At 48.2% G+C, this 16001-nt stretch overlaps 1 protein-coding gene across 1 annotated transcript; it reads right to left on the reverse strand.

Annotated features, from left to right (window-relative positions):
* Nucleotides 1–559: 559 nt before the first annotated feature.
* Nucleotides 560–9036, reverse strand: LOC101869708 (extracellular tyrosine-protein kinase PKDCC-like). The gene is made up of 7 exons (XM_005149660.3): nucleotides 8490–9036; nucleotides 8217–8339; nucleotides 5848–6119; nucleotides 4654–4733; nucleotides 4457–4561; nucleotides 2816–2992; nucleotides 560–1420 (listed from the first exon to the last, which is right to left on the reverse strand). The coding sequence occupies exons 1-7, from the start codon at nucleotides 8994–8996 to the stop codon at nucleotides 1317–1319; spliced, it is 1368 nt and encodes a 455-aa protein (XP_005149717.2). The 5' UTR covers nucleotides 8997–9036; the 3' UTR covers nucleotides 560–1316.
* Between the last annotated feature and the right edge of the window lie 6965 nt (nucleotides 9037–16001).

Here is a 16001-nt window from a genome sequence, read left to right on the forward strand (position 1 = left end):
GTCAATGGCAATGTCCCAAAGCTGTCATTTCCACCAGAATTATGAGCTAAGTGGAAAACTCAGTATGGCATTGCACAGAGGCTGCAGTGTGGCTCTCCTGCACGAGGCCAGGGACCTCCCCTTGCAAGGCATGAGATGAGTGATGCTTTGGACTTTCCCCAAGTGTGCTACAGCAGAAGAGGTACTGTATGATCACTGCTTCCAAGCACTGTCAGCAGTGGAACGTTATGTTGCCATCTCCTACAGCCTGAAACTAGACTAACCCCTGCTTTTTTTCATTTGCCACATCTACAATGGGCCCTTTTAGCAAAGGGCATATGCAGGAGGCTCTTGGGACCAGACTGTTTCTTCTACACCTATGAGTCTACAAACATAGCCACAGAACATCCTCCAAGACCTAAGTGCCCAAGGGGCTCAGGCATATTTGTACACAGGTTAGAGCACTCACAGATTGTCCTGAGGAGTGGGTAATGATGCAAGCTGAGCTCAAGGTGAGAAACAACTGCATTTCTTCATTTGCCTGCAGTAAAGACTTAGACAAAAACTTCTCACAGCATGCTTAGAATAAACATAGTAATTCTTTATCATACAGAATCACACCTTACACATAAATAATTTGAATGTCTTGTTCTTTCATGGAAAGTAACAGAGAAAAACCTTCAAGGTTGATACATGGGATCTGGCATTACAAATCACATAGGGTCAAACCCAAATCATGCATCCAAACATGCAGACATTTGGTTCCAAAGCTGACTTATACACCACCTCCCTCCCCTGCCCTGGAAAGAATGGAATCAGGACCCTCCTTGGAAGACCACCCCCATCATCAACCTCTGGTTATGGACCCCAACCCTGCAACCTTGGCCCCATAGCTCAGATCGAGTCTTTTACATCTGCAGTGGTATGAAATCCTGGTCAGCAGCTGCAGAAGGAGTCTTCTCCAAGGTGTGTTATCCATAGGTTTTCAGAGGTGACTGAACTAACTAAGCATACCCAAGCTGGAGCCCGTGCAGCTATTTCTATTTCTTGGCTGACAAGCTCGTTACCGAAACAGCAAGGCGAAGGATTGCACAGTCTAGCGACATTTGACTACAACTGGGACTGTGGAACAGCAGTGTGGGAACAAATATGGAAGCTAGCAGGGCTGCAATGAGAAATCTGAGCTTTGATCAAGGAGGCAGCAGCATCTGACTCTATCTGGGCTGGCAGGGTGATCCCATCCCAAAGCAAAAGAAAATAAGCCATTCTTTTCAGCAGATGAAATTCTCCCCAGTGGTTTGTTCCTCCCAGGATCATTTTATGTGATCTCATTGTCTCTAAAGTCTTTCCCCTGAGGAAGCAGATCGTTTAACATAGATGACAGCGTTAGCATCCGGTATTAAATCAGTCAGGCTACTCTGAAATGAGGCGAGTGGGCGTCCTGGGAAGGAAATAAAACCCCAAGTTTAATAAAGGACATAGGTTCACCTTGACCCATGCTATTTGTTACAGAAGACATAGCAACACACAGCTCGTTCAACAGAGAGCCACTCCACCCTGCCAGAAATATATTTCACACTCCCAGCAAACACCAGATGCTCACTGAATGTGCACAAACAACACACAATTGGGCCCCAGAGGCTTTTACATCTTGATTTGCTTTACCAAGCTGCCCTAAGAGGAACTAAGCATGTTCCCACAGCTCTTCTTAATCCAAGTGGCAAAGTTAGGCACTCGGCATTTCAGCCACACACTTTTGGCATCTTTGGCTGCAAAGATGAGCTGTAAAAATGTGGAAGAAAACTCTCAGGAAGGGAAATATTAACAGACCACAGGCGTGGTGCAGGATGGCAGGGAACAGCATTCGAGCCAGGAGCAGTAGGAAAGGTCTTCTACTGCTTCATCCCCACTGCTGTTTTAAGGGGGTTCCTTGCAGCCAGGCACTGAACACAACAATTAACAGCTGCCTTGTGAGAAACCAGATGCGATGCGTCGGGCACAGCTCACACAATCCATTGTTGGTGTGAGACGGGCTCAAAGAGTATTGCATCAATATAAGTGTCCTTATGTCAATAGTTAGCCACATGCCAATTGCACATGAACCCATGGAAAAGCTGTGGTTTTGGCAGTTTGGTGTTTGGGTTTTTTTTTAAATGTCTTGTAAGCCAACTAAGACATGATTCTTTGGCACCATCATGAGTGAAAACACTCATTTACCTCACTTAGTGTTTCACTTCGTAAGTAACAATTTAGCCAGTGATTGAAGTGTCAGTTAAATGAGGTAATTTATAATAATTCTGAAAACCTGCTAACCATAAGAAGCTATAATCAGAGCTAATTACAGGGACAATTTGGAAATCCATTGGTTTAGGACTTTAGTTTTTATAAAGGGGATAACAACTTGTAAGCTATGATTCTTTCAATTATAACAATAGCAACCACCTTCTTTTACATAGCTTCTTTCATCTATAGAAACCCCCTAGCTTTTAGCAAACCATACATACCACAAGAATCATTTAGACCAACACCAAAGTGAGGCTATCTCTACATGAAATAAGTAACTGTTTAATAATGCCTAGCAGTCCTGTGCCAAATTTGCAGAGGAAAGAAAGTGCAGAAAGAGAATGTAATTTCTTTCATGTTTTCTTATGAACACTCATGGGATCCTTGGATGCCCACCACAGCAGACATCTGATCTTGAGATTAAGGAAGACAGTTTTTATATGCATCCATAGACTCACAGCAGTACGAGAAGGGCAGCAGCATCATCCCCACTCATGACTAAGGAAGCAGGAGCTCCACATGGCAGGACCCCATCACGTTTGCCCAAGCTCACCTGTCCAGGTCCTCTGCTGGGTGATGATAAAGCTTTGGCACTGCGATTGGGAGTTACAGATTGTGGCAGCTTCCTCAGCACTGTGAACGGAAAGCAGGCATCCCAGATGGCTGTAGGAGGGCCAGCACTTGTAGTCTTCTCCTTCCACCATTCGGAAGCCCTTTAGGGAGATGTAGTCTGGAAACAGGAAGAAGGTTTTTAGGGAAACTCTTGAGCTGCATTTCTGGTAGCTGGTTACACTACATGCTTAGTGTGTTGCACTTCAGTGAAGCTGTAAGGAATGTGATAGTGATAGGTTGAACTGATGTACCTAGATGGAGTGGGTGCAGCAGCGAAGTTCAAAGAAACTTAAATCCTGACTTTTGGTTCTGCTACGGAGCACACAACAGCAGTTTTTCCACAGATGTATGAGAGGGAGGAAAGCTTGCAAGGGTGAAGGGGCAGGGGAGCGACCGCAGGGGTGAGTGAAAGGGGAAAGCTGATGTGCTGCTTCTCCAGAGAAGCCAACACCGCAATGGCCTCTCCTACACCACAGCCCCAGCAGCTGAACCAGCTCATCAGAGATCCAGCACTCAGCTACATGGGCCACATGCTGGCCCACCCATAGGTGTGGGAGACTTAGGAACCTCACTGGGGGAAAGGGAGGCCAGCTCCTGCTCCAGTGGGATACAAAAGACCTGACAAGCCTGAGCAGACATGTTCAGGCTATTGTTCGTTGACTGCTAAGAGTTTCTCCCTACCTTCCCACACCCCTAGGATGGTGATTGTTTTGGCACATTGCTACTGGGTGAGTTGTGAAGCCAACAGATAGGTGTTGTTGGAAAATACTAATAATTTCTGTCAAAGCTGCTGGTCCTCCAGTGCAAATGACAGGATATCTTTGTTCATATGTGCAAATTCCAGTTCTTTCACACATAAAGAGATTTCCTTCTGCAGGCCACCAGTGCCACTCCATCTCAAGTGAACGCTCAGGAAAATGTAAGCCACAGTAACCACTGGGCTTTTGAAGCATTCCTTTTGATTAGCCTTGTTTCTAACACCAAATGTGTCTCTTCCTCACAAAAGTTCATTTATCTATCCACAGGTCCAATAGAAAGGTCTTCAGAAAAAAAGAAATTTAGAGGGCACCAAATGCCCCAGCTCCTCTGCCACATTCATCTCAGTGTTGTCACCCCCCCACTGTACATTCCCACAATAACCTGTGCTAAACAGCCAGAAGCTACCAAGTGAAACTAGAAGTTTCAATATCAGCCTGGAAAACTGACCTATTGGTCCATAGGATAAAATGTCCCTGAAGAGAGACAGGAAACATTCAGTTTGCCACTCTTGTCTAGTCACTTAAGCAATCCCAAATATATTCATTTGAAAACTGGTGTGCATTATAAGAAGAGTATTTAGAAGCAGTGCAAGCATACCTCCATATGGAGACCAGATTGTCTGCACTGCATTTACTTTGCAAAGCAGTGCAATCATGCATAGCTCCCATGAAAAAACAAAAGGCTGCTCAAAAAAAAGATACTTCTGGTGTTTTTCCCAGTGACTACACCCTGCCTGAATGTACGGGAGACCAGAATTTGACCAGTTACCAAGCTCCTCACTCCCTCAGTAGTCATGTTACTTAAAGCTTTCAAAACCATGTACCTTTTAAAAGCAGAGGTCTTTTCTGCAGGTAGAGCCCAGACTTGTAGAGATGTAAAACCTTTTCAAAAGCTTTCCGGGTTTCATTTATTCCATATCGTAAATCACCTACATTTAAAGAAAGAGATGACAAGATGAACAATTCCAAAAACAACATTTGGAGAGTTCTAATAAAGAAGTTTATGAACATTAGCTGGTACCTGTTGCATTCAGAATATCGCTCAAGAAGGGCCGCAAAGCTGATGGTGCAGAGTGTGGCAAAAGATAGGTGAAAAAATACCTGCAAAAATCCCACATACTGATGAGAATACAGTTGCTTCATTTCCATGGTAATTAAGTTGTCTACATTTTCCTGTGACTCCATCATCCACATGCAACTAGTAATTCTACTTGTTTATTGAGCTATGCTTGAGCCCTTCATTGGTATCTCACAGACCGCTCCTGTGAGTTGGGCTGAAAGCTTGGTCCTTGCAGCATGGCATGCTGGCAAGCACTGCATGAAAAGCCTTGCAAAGGTGCATGCAATGGAGCTTTCCCTCATTCTCACTGCCAATTTTGTACACTAAGCAGTGCATTTCTCACCAAAAAAAAAAAAAAACAACAAAAGAAGATTCACGCAAGACCTTTCCCTTGCCCTGAAAATGCTTGGCATCCTTATTGTCCTTGGAAAAGCAGGACAACTCATTCCCTCAACCTTCCAGAAAACTCCAGTTCCACAAGAGACAAGCTTGCTACTGCAAGGCTGCAATAATCTATGCAGGGATTTGCCCTTTAACACTGAAATCCTGCAAATTCAGGCTCCCTAAGTCGTTCTATGTAAATATCCAGCTTCCAAGGCTTCCCCCTATACTCAACCTGCCAAGCATCAATGGTGAGTGAAGTCCTCCCACTTTCAGATGGTGGCCTATAAGAAATGCCCCTTGCCCTTTTTCCTGTCTCACTGCTCTGCCATAGGTTCCCATAGTCTCCACAGGAAGACTTGGAGTTAAAGGGAAGTGTTAGCCTGCTTGGTCCCAGCAATGGGGACTCAAAGCTGGCAGGCTGTGGCAGGCAGCCGGGACTGCACTCCTTCCAGTGAACACAGCCCGTGGAAGTCAAGCGCCAGAGCTTGTTTGGCAAACAGTAAATTCACAGGTGCAACCTTTGGGGTAGGTTTCTAGAGGGCGCTGGGAAAGGGAGCAGCAGAAGAAAGATGCCTTCATTCTCACCAGACAACAACTACGCTGTTTTCCTGCCTTATAAGGAAAATAAACTTGCTTCAAAGTGATCCTTAACTACCCTTTGACAGAGGTGAAGGGGAATCACTGCATGGAAGAAACACAAGATGCCAGAGGCTACATGGCAGAGTGTGAGCTCAGACACCCCAGATCTTCCCCTCATCTCGCTGGACATACCGATATGCATTGAAAAGATTCTTCTTTTCATTTATTCCTTCACATTTCCCAGCTGCAGAGCAGTTGAGGGGAAAGCTTTTCGTAGGGAAGTCAAGTGTGCAGTCATTATCTTCCTTGCATGACAGTTCCTCAGTGCTGGCATCATCCATGTCTGTCACTTTTAGGTTTCCATCCACCATAACAAACTGCCTCGGCTGGAAATCCAAGAGGACTATTGAACCCAGGGGAGAATGTGCCAAGTAAAACAGCAGTTCCACAAGACTCAGGCAAATCTGAGAAAGAGAAGATGAATATGCATGGGGAAAACAGATGAAAACCAGCTATTAAATTGGAAGTAGAACAAAGGGGAGGGAGCATTCAGTGAAATTAAAGGCAAAAAAATGCATATGGTACTTAAAAGGTAATTATATGTATGCTACAAAATTTATTATCAACATTGCCACAGGATTTGACTGGTAAGTAGTTTAGCAACGTTTTTTAAAAACATGCATATACAAAGAGAAACATTTGCAGTTAGAGAAACTAGAGGAGAAAGCTGCGAGGAAAACAATAGCAGCCTTCATGTTTCAGGAGCTATACTGATTTGCTAGCTGAAATCAGAAGGGTTTTTTCCCACTCCGGCATAGAATGAATACATTCCCCTCTCTTCCCCCATGCTGCTCCATACAGACTGAGGCTCCATGGTCATTAATACCAGATTCATGCCTTGCTACATCACTCAGCAGTATGAATTTGGGCACACAGTCGTGCTTCAGCAGAATTAGCCAAAGCACGCAATGTACTTACTGCCAGCTTTTTTGCTTCTATGTCATCTTTCTGGCAGCAGGGAAAGGTCAGGCAATACCTGATCCAGCAGAAAGCTCGGCAAATGATTTTTGAACAAACTAGAGCTAGAAGAGCACATTCACAGTGCAATAGCACTTTGTTCAAGTAGCTTTTTGCAGCAGTTTTCATCAGTACTGGGAGCCCTGGCATCAGACTTAACTACTGTCAGCGAGATGCGCCAGGCAGACCTGCACCACCCCTCACTGTCTCTGATAGTGATCTGTGCAGGCGCGAGGATTTGTTCACTTGGAACAGCTTTCAGAATCCCTGGTATCTGATGTGGCTTGTCAGAGGGGAATCCCATCCGTTTAGACACCCTAATTAGTACACAGGACTAGACAGTACCAGTGTAAATCCCGAATCCATGTCTTTATCACTTAAAAGATTATTAAAGCCTTAATGCTACTGTACCAGACCTTACCAACAGTTAATCCAGCATCATGGGTTTCTAGCTCTACAGGAAAGCTTTGACGCATTTGAGATGAGGTGCTGGGAAAGCTGTGTAGAAGCCAGTATGAAACAGTCTGTAAGCAGAAGTGGAATTCTGCAGGCCAACAGCAATGACTCTGGAAGCTCTGACACTATTTTAAGTTGATTAGTGAAGCAATCATAGTAATCCCAACTTCACATCCTGCTGCTGAGCAAGCACAGTTGACACACTCCCCTCTGCCTCAGATGGCAAGGCTTCTCTTCAACATTAAGGACCACATGCAGGCAGGGATTTTTATTTTGGGACTTCTGCTGTGTTTCTATTTTGCCTAAAGCATTTCTTGGTGACATTAAGGTATCCATGCTTCTATCTGATGCTCTCTTTCGTCCTGGGAACCGAGCAAGCAGTAGTGAACCCCCAACTGAGACCTTCAGGCAAACTGTAATACAAGCTATAACCAAAATAAGTGCCATGTCACGAGTCATTTATGTTTCCTGGGGAGCTTAAGAGGATGATTAGGACACAAGGCAGATCTCGCTAAGAGGGATGCAATCCTACAGCAGGAGGAAAGCAATTTAGTAGTGTTTATACTACAGTAACGCCTAAAGGACTATGATGAGGAACATCAGACATACACATGGTGAGAGACAGGCTGCTCAGCTAGCTGCCTAGGACAGGTAATACACAGAAACAGCAAGCTTGGAGTGTGGCAAGGCAGCTTTCCCCAGTCAGACCCATCTTGCTAAGGGGCCTCGCTTCGGAAGCCCCTCTGTGGATTGAAACAACATCGAAGCAAAATCAGCAACATAGTGTAATACTAGGTATTAAACACCATCCCCCTCCTGAGAGAGATTTTTTGGCCATTTCATCCAAGATGTAGTTCATTTAACATCGCCCCTGAGAGAAGGACAATAAGCCTGGGACGCCAGGCTAGGGCAGTGTTAATGTGCTTTAAAAGGAGTGAAAGCAAACCGATCTAAGGACAATTTGCGGGAGCAAACAGAGTGTCAGCATGACAACCCCGTTTGCCCAGCAGTCACCACGGGCTCTTCGCATTTACCCAGTTTGCGGTCTAAAAGCGACTGATAAAACTCCCTTTGTCTTGTTGTCTTACTTTAAATCTCTCCTCCCAGGGGGTCTGCAGAAGCTGAATCATCTCCAGGGGGGATCCCAGTTCCAGCATAGCTGTGACCCGTATTTCAGGATCTCCGCTATTATCATAGCATTGACCGTGCAGCTGTGGGGATGGAATGAGCGATTGTCAGAGGGATTGTTAGAGAGATACCACTGCCAGTGCCGGCGGGTCCGGCCCCCCCGGTGACACGGAGGGCAACATGAGCACCGAGCCTCCCCCCTCCCCGTCCCCAAAGGCGCAGCTCCGCCGTACCTGTACGATGCCGGGATGCCGCAGGCGCTGCAGTAGCGTCACCTCCTTTAGCAGCTTGTAGGCGGCCAGGCGGCGGCAGCCGGCCGGCGCCCCGTAGCGCAGCACGCACTGCCGCACCTCCCGGCCCGCCCCGTGCACCGACTTGAGGGCCACGGCGCCGCCGCCCGCCAGCGCCGCCCGAGCCACCACCTTGGTGAAGCCCCATCCCAGCACGCTGACGCCCGTCGCCAGGCTCAGGTCGCCGCAGCCCAGCCCGCCGCTCGCCGCCTCGCCGCCGCCCGCAGCCGCCTCCAGGCGCAGCAGGTCGCGCCGTCTCTGCCGCAACTCCTCCCGCAAGCCCGGCGGCAGCGGCGGCGGCGGAGGGGATCCCGGCTGCCCCGCACCGCTGCCACCACCACCGCGCCCGGCCGTCAGCGCCAGCAGCGCCAGTGCCAGCAGCGCCAGCAGCGCGGCCGCGCTCAGCCGGGCTCCCCGCCACCTTCGCCCCACCGCTGCCGCCACCGTCATGGGGAGCAGGGCTGCTCCGCAGCGGGCTCGGGCCGCTCTGCCGCCCGCTCTGCGCCGCACCGGGGAAGGCGAGCGCTGCCGAAGGGGCGTGTCGGGAGGGAGCCTCCCCGCGCCCGAAGCCTCCACCCCCGGCCCGGCCCGGCCCGGTCCTGCGGGGGCAGCCGCTCCCCGTGGGGGGGCCACGGGGCTGCCGTGAGGGGATCCCCTCTGGGAGGGGAGGTAGCTGCGGCGGCAGAGACGAAGCGGTTCAGGGAGAGGAGGCCCGCGGTGGGAATCAAAGCTGCCGCGAGCTGCGGTACATCCCCGCTGACGCCTCCCCACCCTCCCGACGGAGGCTGTTCATGGCAAAACCCGCGGATTTTACGGGCGTGAAATCCGTCCGTCCTGCTACGGCCACCGGAGAGTGCAGCCGAGGGATGGAAAACGGACTAAAGTTTGCACAGGCTGAGATGTCACGTTCCCTTGTCTCCGAAAAGCCGCAGGTCAGGTTTCTAAGAAAACAAACGCTGGCAGTCTCTCTTAGAAGGTTGAAACAGCAAAACGCTGGCTAAAGCATGGAACTGTAATTCTTATCTAGGAAAAACTTCGCCAGAACTCCCTCTGCCTAAACCAGCCAATCCAGACAGAAAATGCAATATCATTTATTTCTGAGGACATCCATATGGCTGGTGGTACACAGGCGTAGTACACAGGCAGCGCAAGGCTGCCTTCTGCCACACGCAGACACTGCACAGAGGAGAGCGCTGCCGGGATGGCTGCGAGGAAGTGAAGAAGAGTGCTGCCTCCTCTCTGTCCCCGCGTTTATACACCTGTCTGCAGCGGGCGCTGCTGTGCAGAAGCTCAGTCGGGTTAGCTTAGGCCAAAGGCCTAAGTATTTTATCTGCTTTTGAAGTAGGCAGTATGCCGCTAGCCTTCCTCACCGAGTAGCCTGAAACACCAGCCCAGCGGCTTGATTAACTTTTTTATTTACCTCTACACTACTGGGTTAGGAATTAAACAATGGTCTGCCTCTCTGCCTGCTTTGCTTCAGTATCTGCTGTAATCTTTTATGGCATAACTGGCCTAAGGGAGCACGGTGACATTTAGCTTGGTGAGTAGCCTCCTCATGACAGCACTCCTGCCTGCACCGGGAGACCACCGGTTGTGGTGGGTGAGATTACACAGGGGACCACTCTGTCCTGCAATACTGGCGCTGCTCAGGGACACGTCAGCTCCTCCTTGGCAGGTACAGCAGTGCTGTTGTCTCTCTCCTGACTCACAGCACAGAGCACACTGCTCAGGTTGCTTTCTCAAGCCACTCCTGCAAAGGAGCCTCTGTGAAACCTCCCTAAGAAACTTGACTTCAATATCTTGGCTCATGGGATAGAGATTTTCAGAGACTACTGCAAGGCAGTTATGAACGGTGACTCCCCAAGACCATTTTAATAGAAACAATGAATACCAGTGATCACTTCAATAGCTTCTTTCCCAAAAGCCTGCAGAAAGTTTCCTCTTCACTTCCTGTTGGTTCAACTTCACTGCAGCAGTCTGTGGTTCAGGGTACAACCAGGAGCACTGCAGTAGGGCACAGCTGCTCTGTAAGGCAGCAGGAAAAATGAACTCTGGATTCACCAGGACATTTCCAGAAACAAGGTTGGCCACAGTCTGTTCCAGAACCCACAGTCTGCCAGTGCGTAAAATAAAGGAGGAAATCTCACTGGTTGTACTTACCCACACACATAGAGGTTAGAGGCATGATCCCAGCATGGCTCTTTCAGGAGCTGAATTTCCTTTGTTGCTTTTTAACCTTAATAGCTCTTTAATTACCATCCTTATTTTCAAATCAAGTCTACATCTGTGTCATAATTAATATTCATTGTCACCAAAGAGCTATTAAATGCATTTTACCTGTGTTTCCAAGGGAATAGATGCCAGCTGAGCATAGTATTATCTAATTTAGCCTGTCCTTAGCACTGTAATAATATCAAGATCTATTATAGAAGACTCACAGATACATACAAATAATAATGATTATTTATTTGCTTTATAGTAGCACTTGAGGATTCCTGCCAATATCATGGCTCTGCTGTACAAGACTTCTTGCAGACAATGGCTCAAGAGGTGGCCCCACCTTTAGAGCTGATGCCTGAACCGGGAAACATGGCAAAATGCTGCAGCAAGGATGTAGCAGAGGAGTATGTGGTCATTTGAGCATCCTTTAGTTCCTTGGAGGCACTGCACAAACAACAGAGGGGAGAGGAGGTAACAAGGGAAGAGATGGAAGGTGAGGGTAAGTGAGACAAGGATCAACTCTTACCAGACAACTTTAAAGATCCCCACAGAACTGGAGTCTTCCCTAGTGCTTGGCACCAGTATCCCCTGCAAGAATCCTCAGGGTGGATCCAGCATAAACTCTTACTGGATGCTGCTGGTGTCTCAGGTACTGGAGATGCTCCGGTGCCTGCTTGTAGCTTACAGTGCTGTGATCTTCTGAGGAACTGCACTGAGAACGAGGCTTAATCAAATAAAGTCCCTTTGAAAAGGAGGAAGCAGTTCTTTAATACCATTACAATAGGTCTGTACCAGAGGAACAATTTCTCCCACACCAGTCCAGTGAGGACAGTGGCATGGGTTAAAGAGTGCAAGACCACAACTTGGTGTGGTTAGTAGGGTAAGAGAGGTTCTCCTACCCCTCTACTCTGCCTTGGTGAGGCCGCATCTGGAATATTGCGTCCAGTTCTGGGCCCCTCTGTTCAAGAAGAACAGGGAATTGCTTGAAAGAGTCCAGCACAGAGCCACAAAGATGGTTAAGGGAGTGGAACACCTCCCTTATGAGGAGAGGCTGAGGGAGCTGGGTCTCTTTAGCTTGGAGGAGACAGAGGGGTGACCTCATCAGTGCTTACAAATATGTAAAGGGTGGGTGTCAGGATGATGGAGCTAGGCTTTTTTCAGTGATATCCAGTGATAGGACAAGGGGCAATGGGTGTAAACTGGAGCATAGGAGGCTCCACGTTAACATCAGGATGAACTTTACTGTAAGAGTGACAGAGCAGTGGAACAGGTTGCCCAGAGAGGTTGTGGAGTCTCCTACGTTGGAGATATTCAAGGTCCGCCTGGACAAGTTCCTGTGTGATGTACTCTAGGTTACCCTGCTCTTGCAGGGGGGTTGGACTAGATGATCTTTCGAGGTCCCCTCCAACCCTTGGGATTCTGTGATTCTGTGACCCTCAACTGGAGCTCAGTGTGGGGGCATTTTAGAGCAGAAGGAAATCCTACAGGTGGACCAAAGAGGAGAAAGACAACTGGACCATGAGACACCAGTGTGGTGATGTTTCCAGAGAGAATGATATGTGTGGAAAGCGGCATTGCTGAAAGCAGGAGGGTATAGAGCTGAAAGGGAAGGATGAGAGGCAGAAGTTCAGTACTGGAACTAAATAAACTGCTGGGCCTTTGCTGGCAGGAGGAGGATCAGAAGATAACTTGTTCTGAAAAAATATTGATTCAGAGTAGACCTCAAGTGTGCTGTGGGTCCTGGGAGGGACGAAGAAGCACTGAACATAGAGAGAGCAAACTCCCTTCAGAGAGGAGTCTATCGCTCACTGTAGTGGGAGGCAGATAACTTTGACCGTGTCCACCACAGAGCTTATTGAGATAGCAAGACAAGCCCAGGAGACACTTCAGGGCTTGAAGGGAGAATATTTGAATCAGTACTTCCTGTTTCATTAAACACCAATCACTGCCAGTTCAGTGACAGACAAAAACCACTTGCAACCTCACACAGAGCCATGCATGGGCACGGTGAGCAGGGCAGGACTTGCCACCAAACATTTCACACGGAGACCTCACATGAGAAGGGAAGGCACGGTAGAAAGACTTCTGAGCTCACTGGCTTTGACCTCTTGATGTCATTTTAATTTCCATTTTCTGAACCTCCCTGAGCCGCAGTACCTGCAGCTGGGGGGCTGCGAGTCTACAGCAAGGGGCTGAGCTCACAGGGAGTAAAACAGAGGAAAGGGCCTCCTTCAGCTTCAGCGTAACTTGGGTGCAGTCTCCAAACCTTACCACAAGGCAGGCCAGCAGTGATTAATTGCAAATAATGTCATCAAGTGTCCTGTAGAGCAGATCAAAGCATTGGCAAGGGCAGCAGCATGGAGAAACCTTAAAATGATCCCACTGAGATGCTGGCAGTGTCCCACTGTGGGCAGTTCCTCCACCCTGCTGGTGCCTCCTTTGTCATTGGTATCACTGAAGGAGGGAAGAAGAGCGAGCCCACTGCCTCAGTGAGGAAATGTCATCTCATCTGCAAGTGCTTCTTTTGTCTCTAAGTCCAGGAGAATATAAGATGTCGCAATTTGTGGGAAAATTGAGAGAAGGCACAACAGTTCTGTCTGACCCAGTACATGCCATCCCATGCCATCCCTCTCTTGTAACACAGAAGAAAGAAGTTTCTGTCTGACATTATTGCCTCTACTAGCATGTGAGCTAGAAGAAGAATGGGTTGTGTTGTGGAGAACTGCTTTGTGGCTGTGTTGTCTCAATAGCAGATGTTGCTTGGAGCCAGCAAAGGCCTCCTCCTATAGCTCTCATCGTATAACCACACCAAATATATATAACAAATACAATATATAACAATATAACAAATACATGTATGGTTAACCTGCATGCTTGCACCACATCCTAGGAGCCCCAGGTTTTTTGAACATAGGGTGATTAAATGTGCCACACACACCTAGCACAGTGCTCTTAAGCTGGTGTACTGAAGAAAGTAACTAGAAGTTGACCATGGCTGGATAGATGAGCCTGAAATATCCAAGTTCTTGCTCTGCATACCTGGCTCCAGCAAAGAAAGACAGTATTTTATGCTTTCTTACGTATACTCACTCCTCCAGAGGCTATAGATTTAGCAAAAGGCTGTCCACCATTCAGAATATATCAGACTGAGCTACAGTTCAATGAGCATGATTGAATCCCATGCCTCTGAGCTTCTCTTGGCTTCCTGCAAGGGTTATGATGAGATTTTTCTCATGAAAAGTTGAGGAGCTTTTTTCCACTTTTGTCCTGGCACTAATCTAGAGCTGGAGACCTTTCTGGAAACGTAGGTGAGTCTGTACATGAGGTGTAGATGAAAAAACAGAGAGTCTCCTGTGCTCCAGACTAGCTGGGGTGAAAAAGCATTACCTTCTCCCTTGACAGCAGTGCGGGGGTTTGCTGCCTTCCAAAAGACAGAGGCTCCTTGGGTACATGTCCCCTAACCAGTTCCCTCCTTCTCAAGCAGCTTTTTCCTCATGTCTTGTCCTCAACACCAATCTAAATGGGATAAAATAAAGCTCTTGGGTTAGCATAAAAAAAAGCCTGGGAGAAATCCTGGAGGGAAGTCTTTGCTCTGAACTCATATATGAAAGTCCTGGGCATAAGTCCAGAAGAGGGAGGCAAAGAGTTTATAGGTCTGGGAAAGGGATCAAAGAAACCTGCATCAGAAGCCTGCACCAGCCATCTGTCAGAACAAGATGAAGACTTAGACACTGCTAATAAAGACAGACTCTTGGGAATAAGTGTCACCACCAGTGCCCACACCTTCAGTGAAGGCAGCTGCCCACCTTGAGTCCTGCCAAGCCAAGCTCCTGGCTGTCTCCAGATGGTTCCTCTCCATCTGCAAGCATGTGCACCTGGAGCAGGGTGAAAGCCAGAGATGCTCAGAGGGCAGGCTCTTGCCTGCAGGATGCAGGGGCAGGCACTGCCCCAAGCAGCCTGGCTTTGCTGTTCCATGTCAACCAAGAAACCTTTCTGCCTCCATCCTCCAGGCATCCCACACACAGCTGCACTGCACGCACCCAGGGTAAAATCACCCCAGCAGCCACTTCCAGGTTTTCCTTTCTTTCGCCCAAAAGCCAGGAAAAGGGTACAGGAAAGAATAGCTACAGGTATAATACCTTCCTACAGCCAGCTGGGAATAGCACTGGGGAGACAGACCTTGCTCTGCTTTTCTGCCTTACCAACCATGATCTCTAGCAGAATTCTTGGTTTAGGTAATGGTTGCTTGCTCCAGAAGTGAAGTAACACATTTCTCTTCCCCAGAATAAGGAAAACTGTCCTTTCCTGTGGCGTCTGAGAAAGCTGCAGCCCCCAGGTCTTTTACAGCCTATGGCAGGCACAGCTGTTTCTCCAAAGCCACTCCTGGCCTGAAGTTTCTCCACAGCATTTGGCAAACCCTGTACTGGCACCCAGCTGGCATTCAGGGCACCAGGGAGCAGCTTTCCTGACCCTGCTTAGTTTTTTTTTTGACAGAGCAGGGATGACATCCTGGCTGGGGGTGCAGGATGGAGCCATGAGAACACTGTGGGGTGTTCGTACAACACTGCAGGGCATCATCCTGTGGTAGGATGTCCTGGAGGAGTCAGGACATCATGTCATCAGAGACGAGCTGTCAATGAAGAGCGCTGCTCCTGTTAGGTGCATTGCCAATGAGAGCTTGCCATCTGCTGGAAGGCAATCAGTATTGACAGGCGACAATGGCGAGAGCTCCTGGGGGTCCGAATAGGAGAAAGACCCGTGTCAGCAGTCCCTGGAGAGCTGGATGGCATTTGAGCTTGCAGAAAGAACAGGAAGAGCATCCAAGGAGGAGGGTAAGCGCAAAGCAGACAGAAAGCTCTAGTATCAGGCAGATAAGGTCTGACAAAATTTGCTGCAGGGCTTTAACATGCTATCACCCCCCTTAAGCTTTCCTTGGAGGTGCCCATAGTCATTGCAGGGGTAGCAGAAGGCAATACCTGTTTGTGCAACTAATGCATTTCAACTCAGTCATTAGAGCAGAGCGCTGGCACAATTTGCCAGCATGTCTATCAAGCTGTCTGTGTGCTGTTCACAGCATACACTGCTCCCCGCACCACTGAGATCCTTCCCTCCCTTTGACATATTCTCACAATTCATCCTTTTGTTACACCACCAGCCCATCTAGACCAAAGGGCATTGAGCATCCCAATCTTGATCACATCAGCTCCCAGGAACACATATCCAGCAAGAAAGTCC

Source organism: Melopsittacus undulatus, chromosome 4 (assembly GCF_012275295.1).
Source record: "Melopsittacus undulatus isolate bMelUnd1 chromosome 4, bMelUnd1.mat.Z, whole genome shotgun sequence".
NCBI classification, from domain to species: domain Eukaryota; kingdom Metazoa; phylum Chordata; class Aves; order Psittaciformes; family Psittaculidae; genus Melopsittacus; species Melopsittacus undulatus.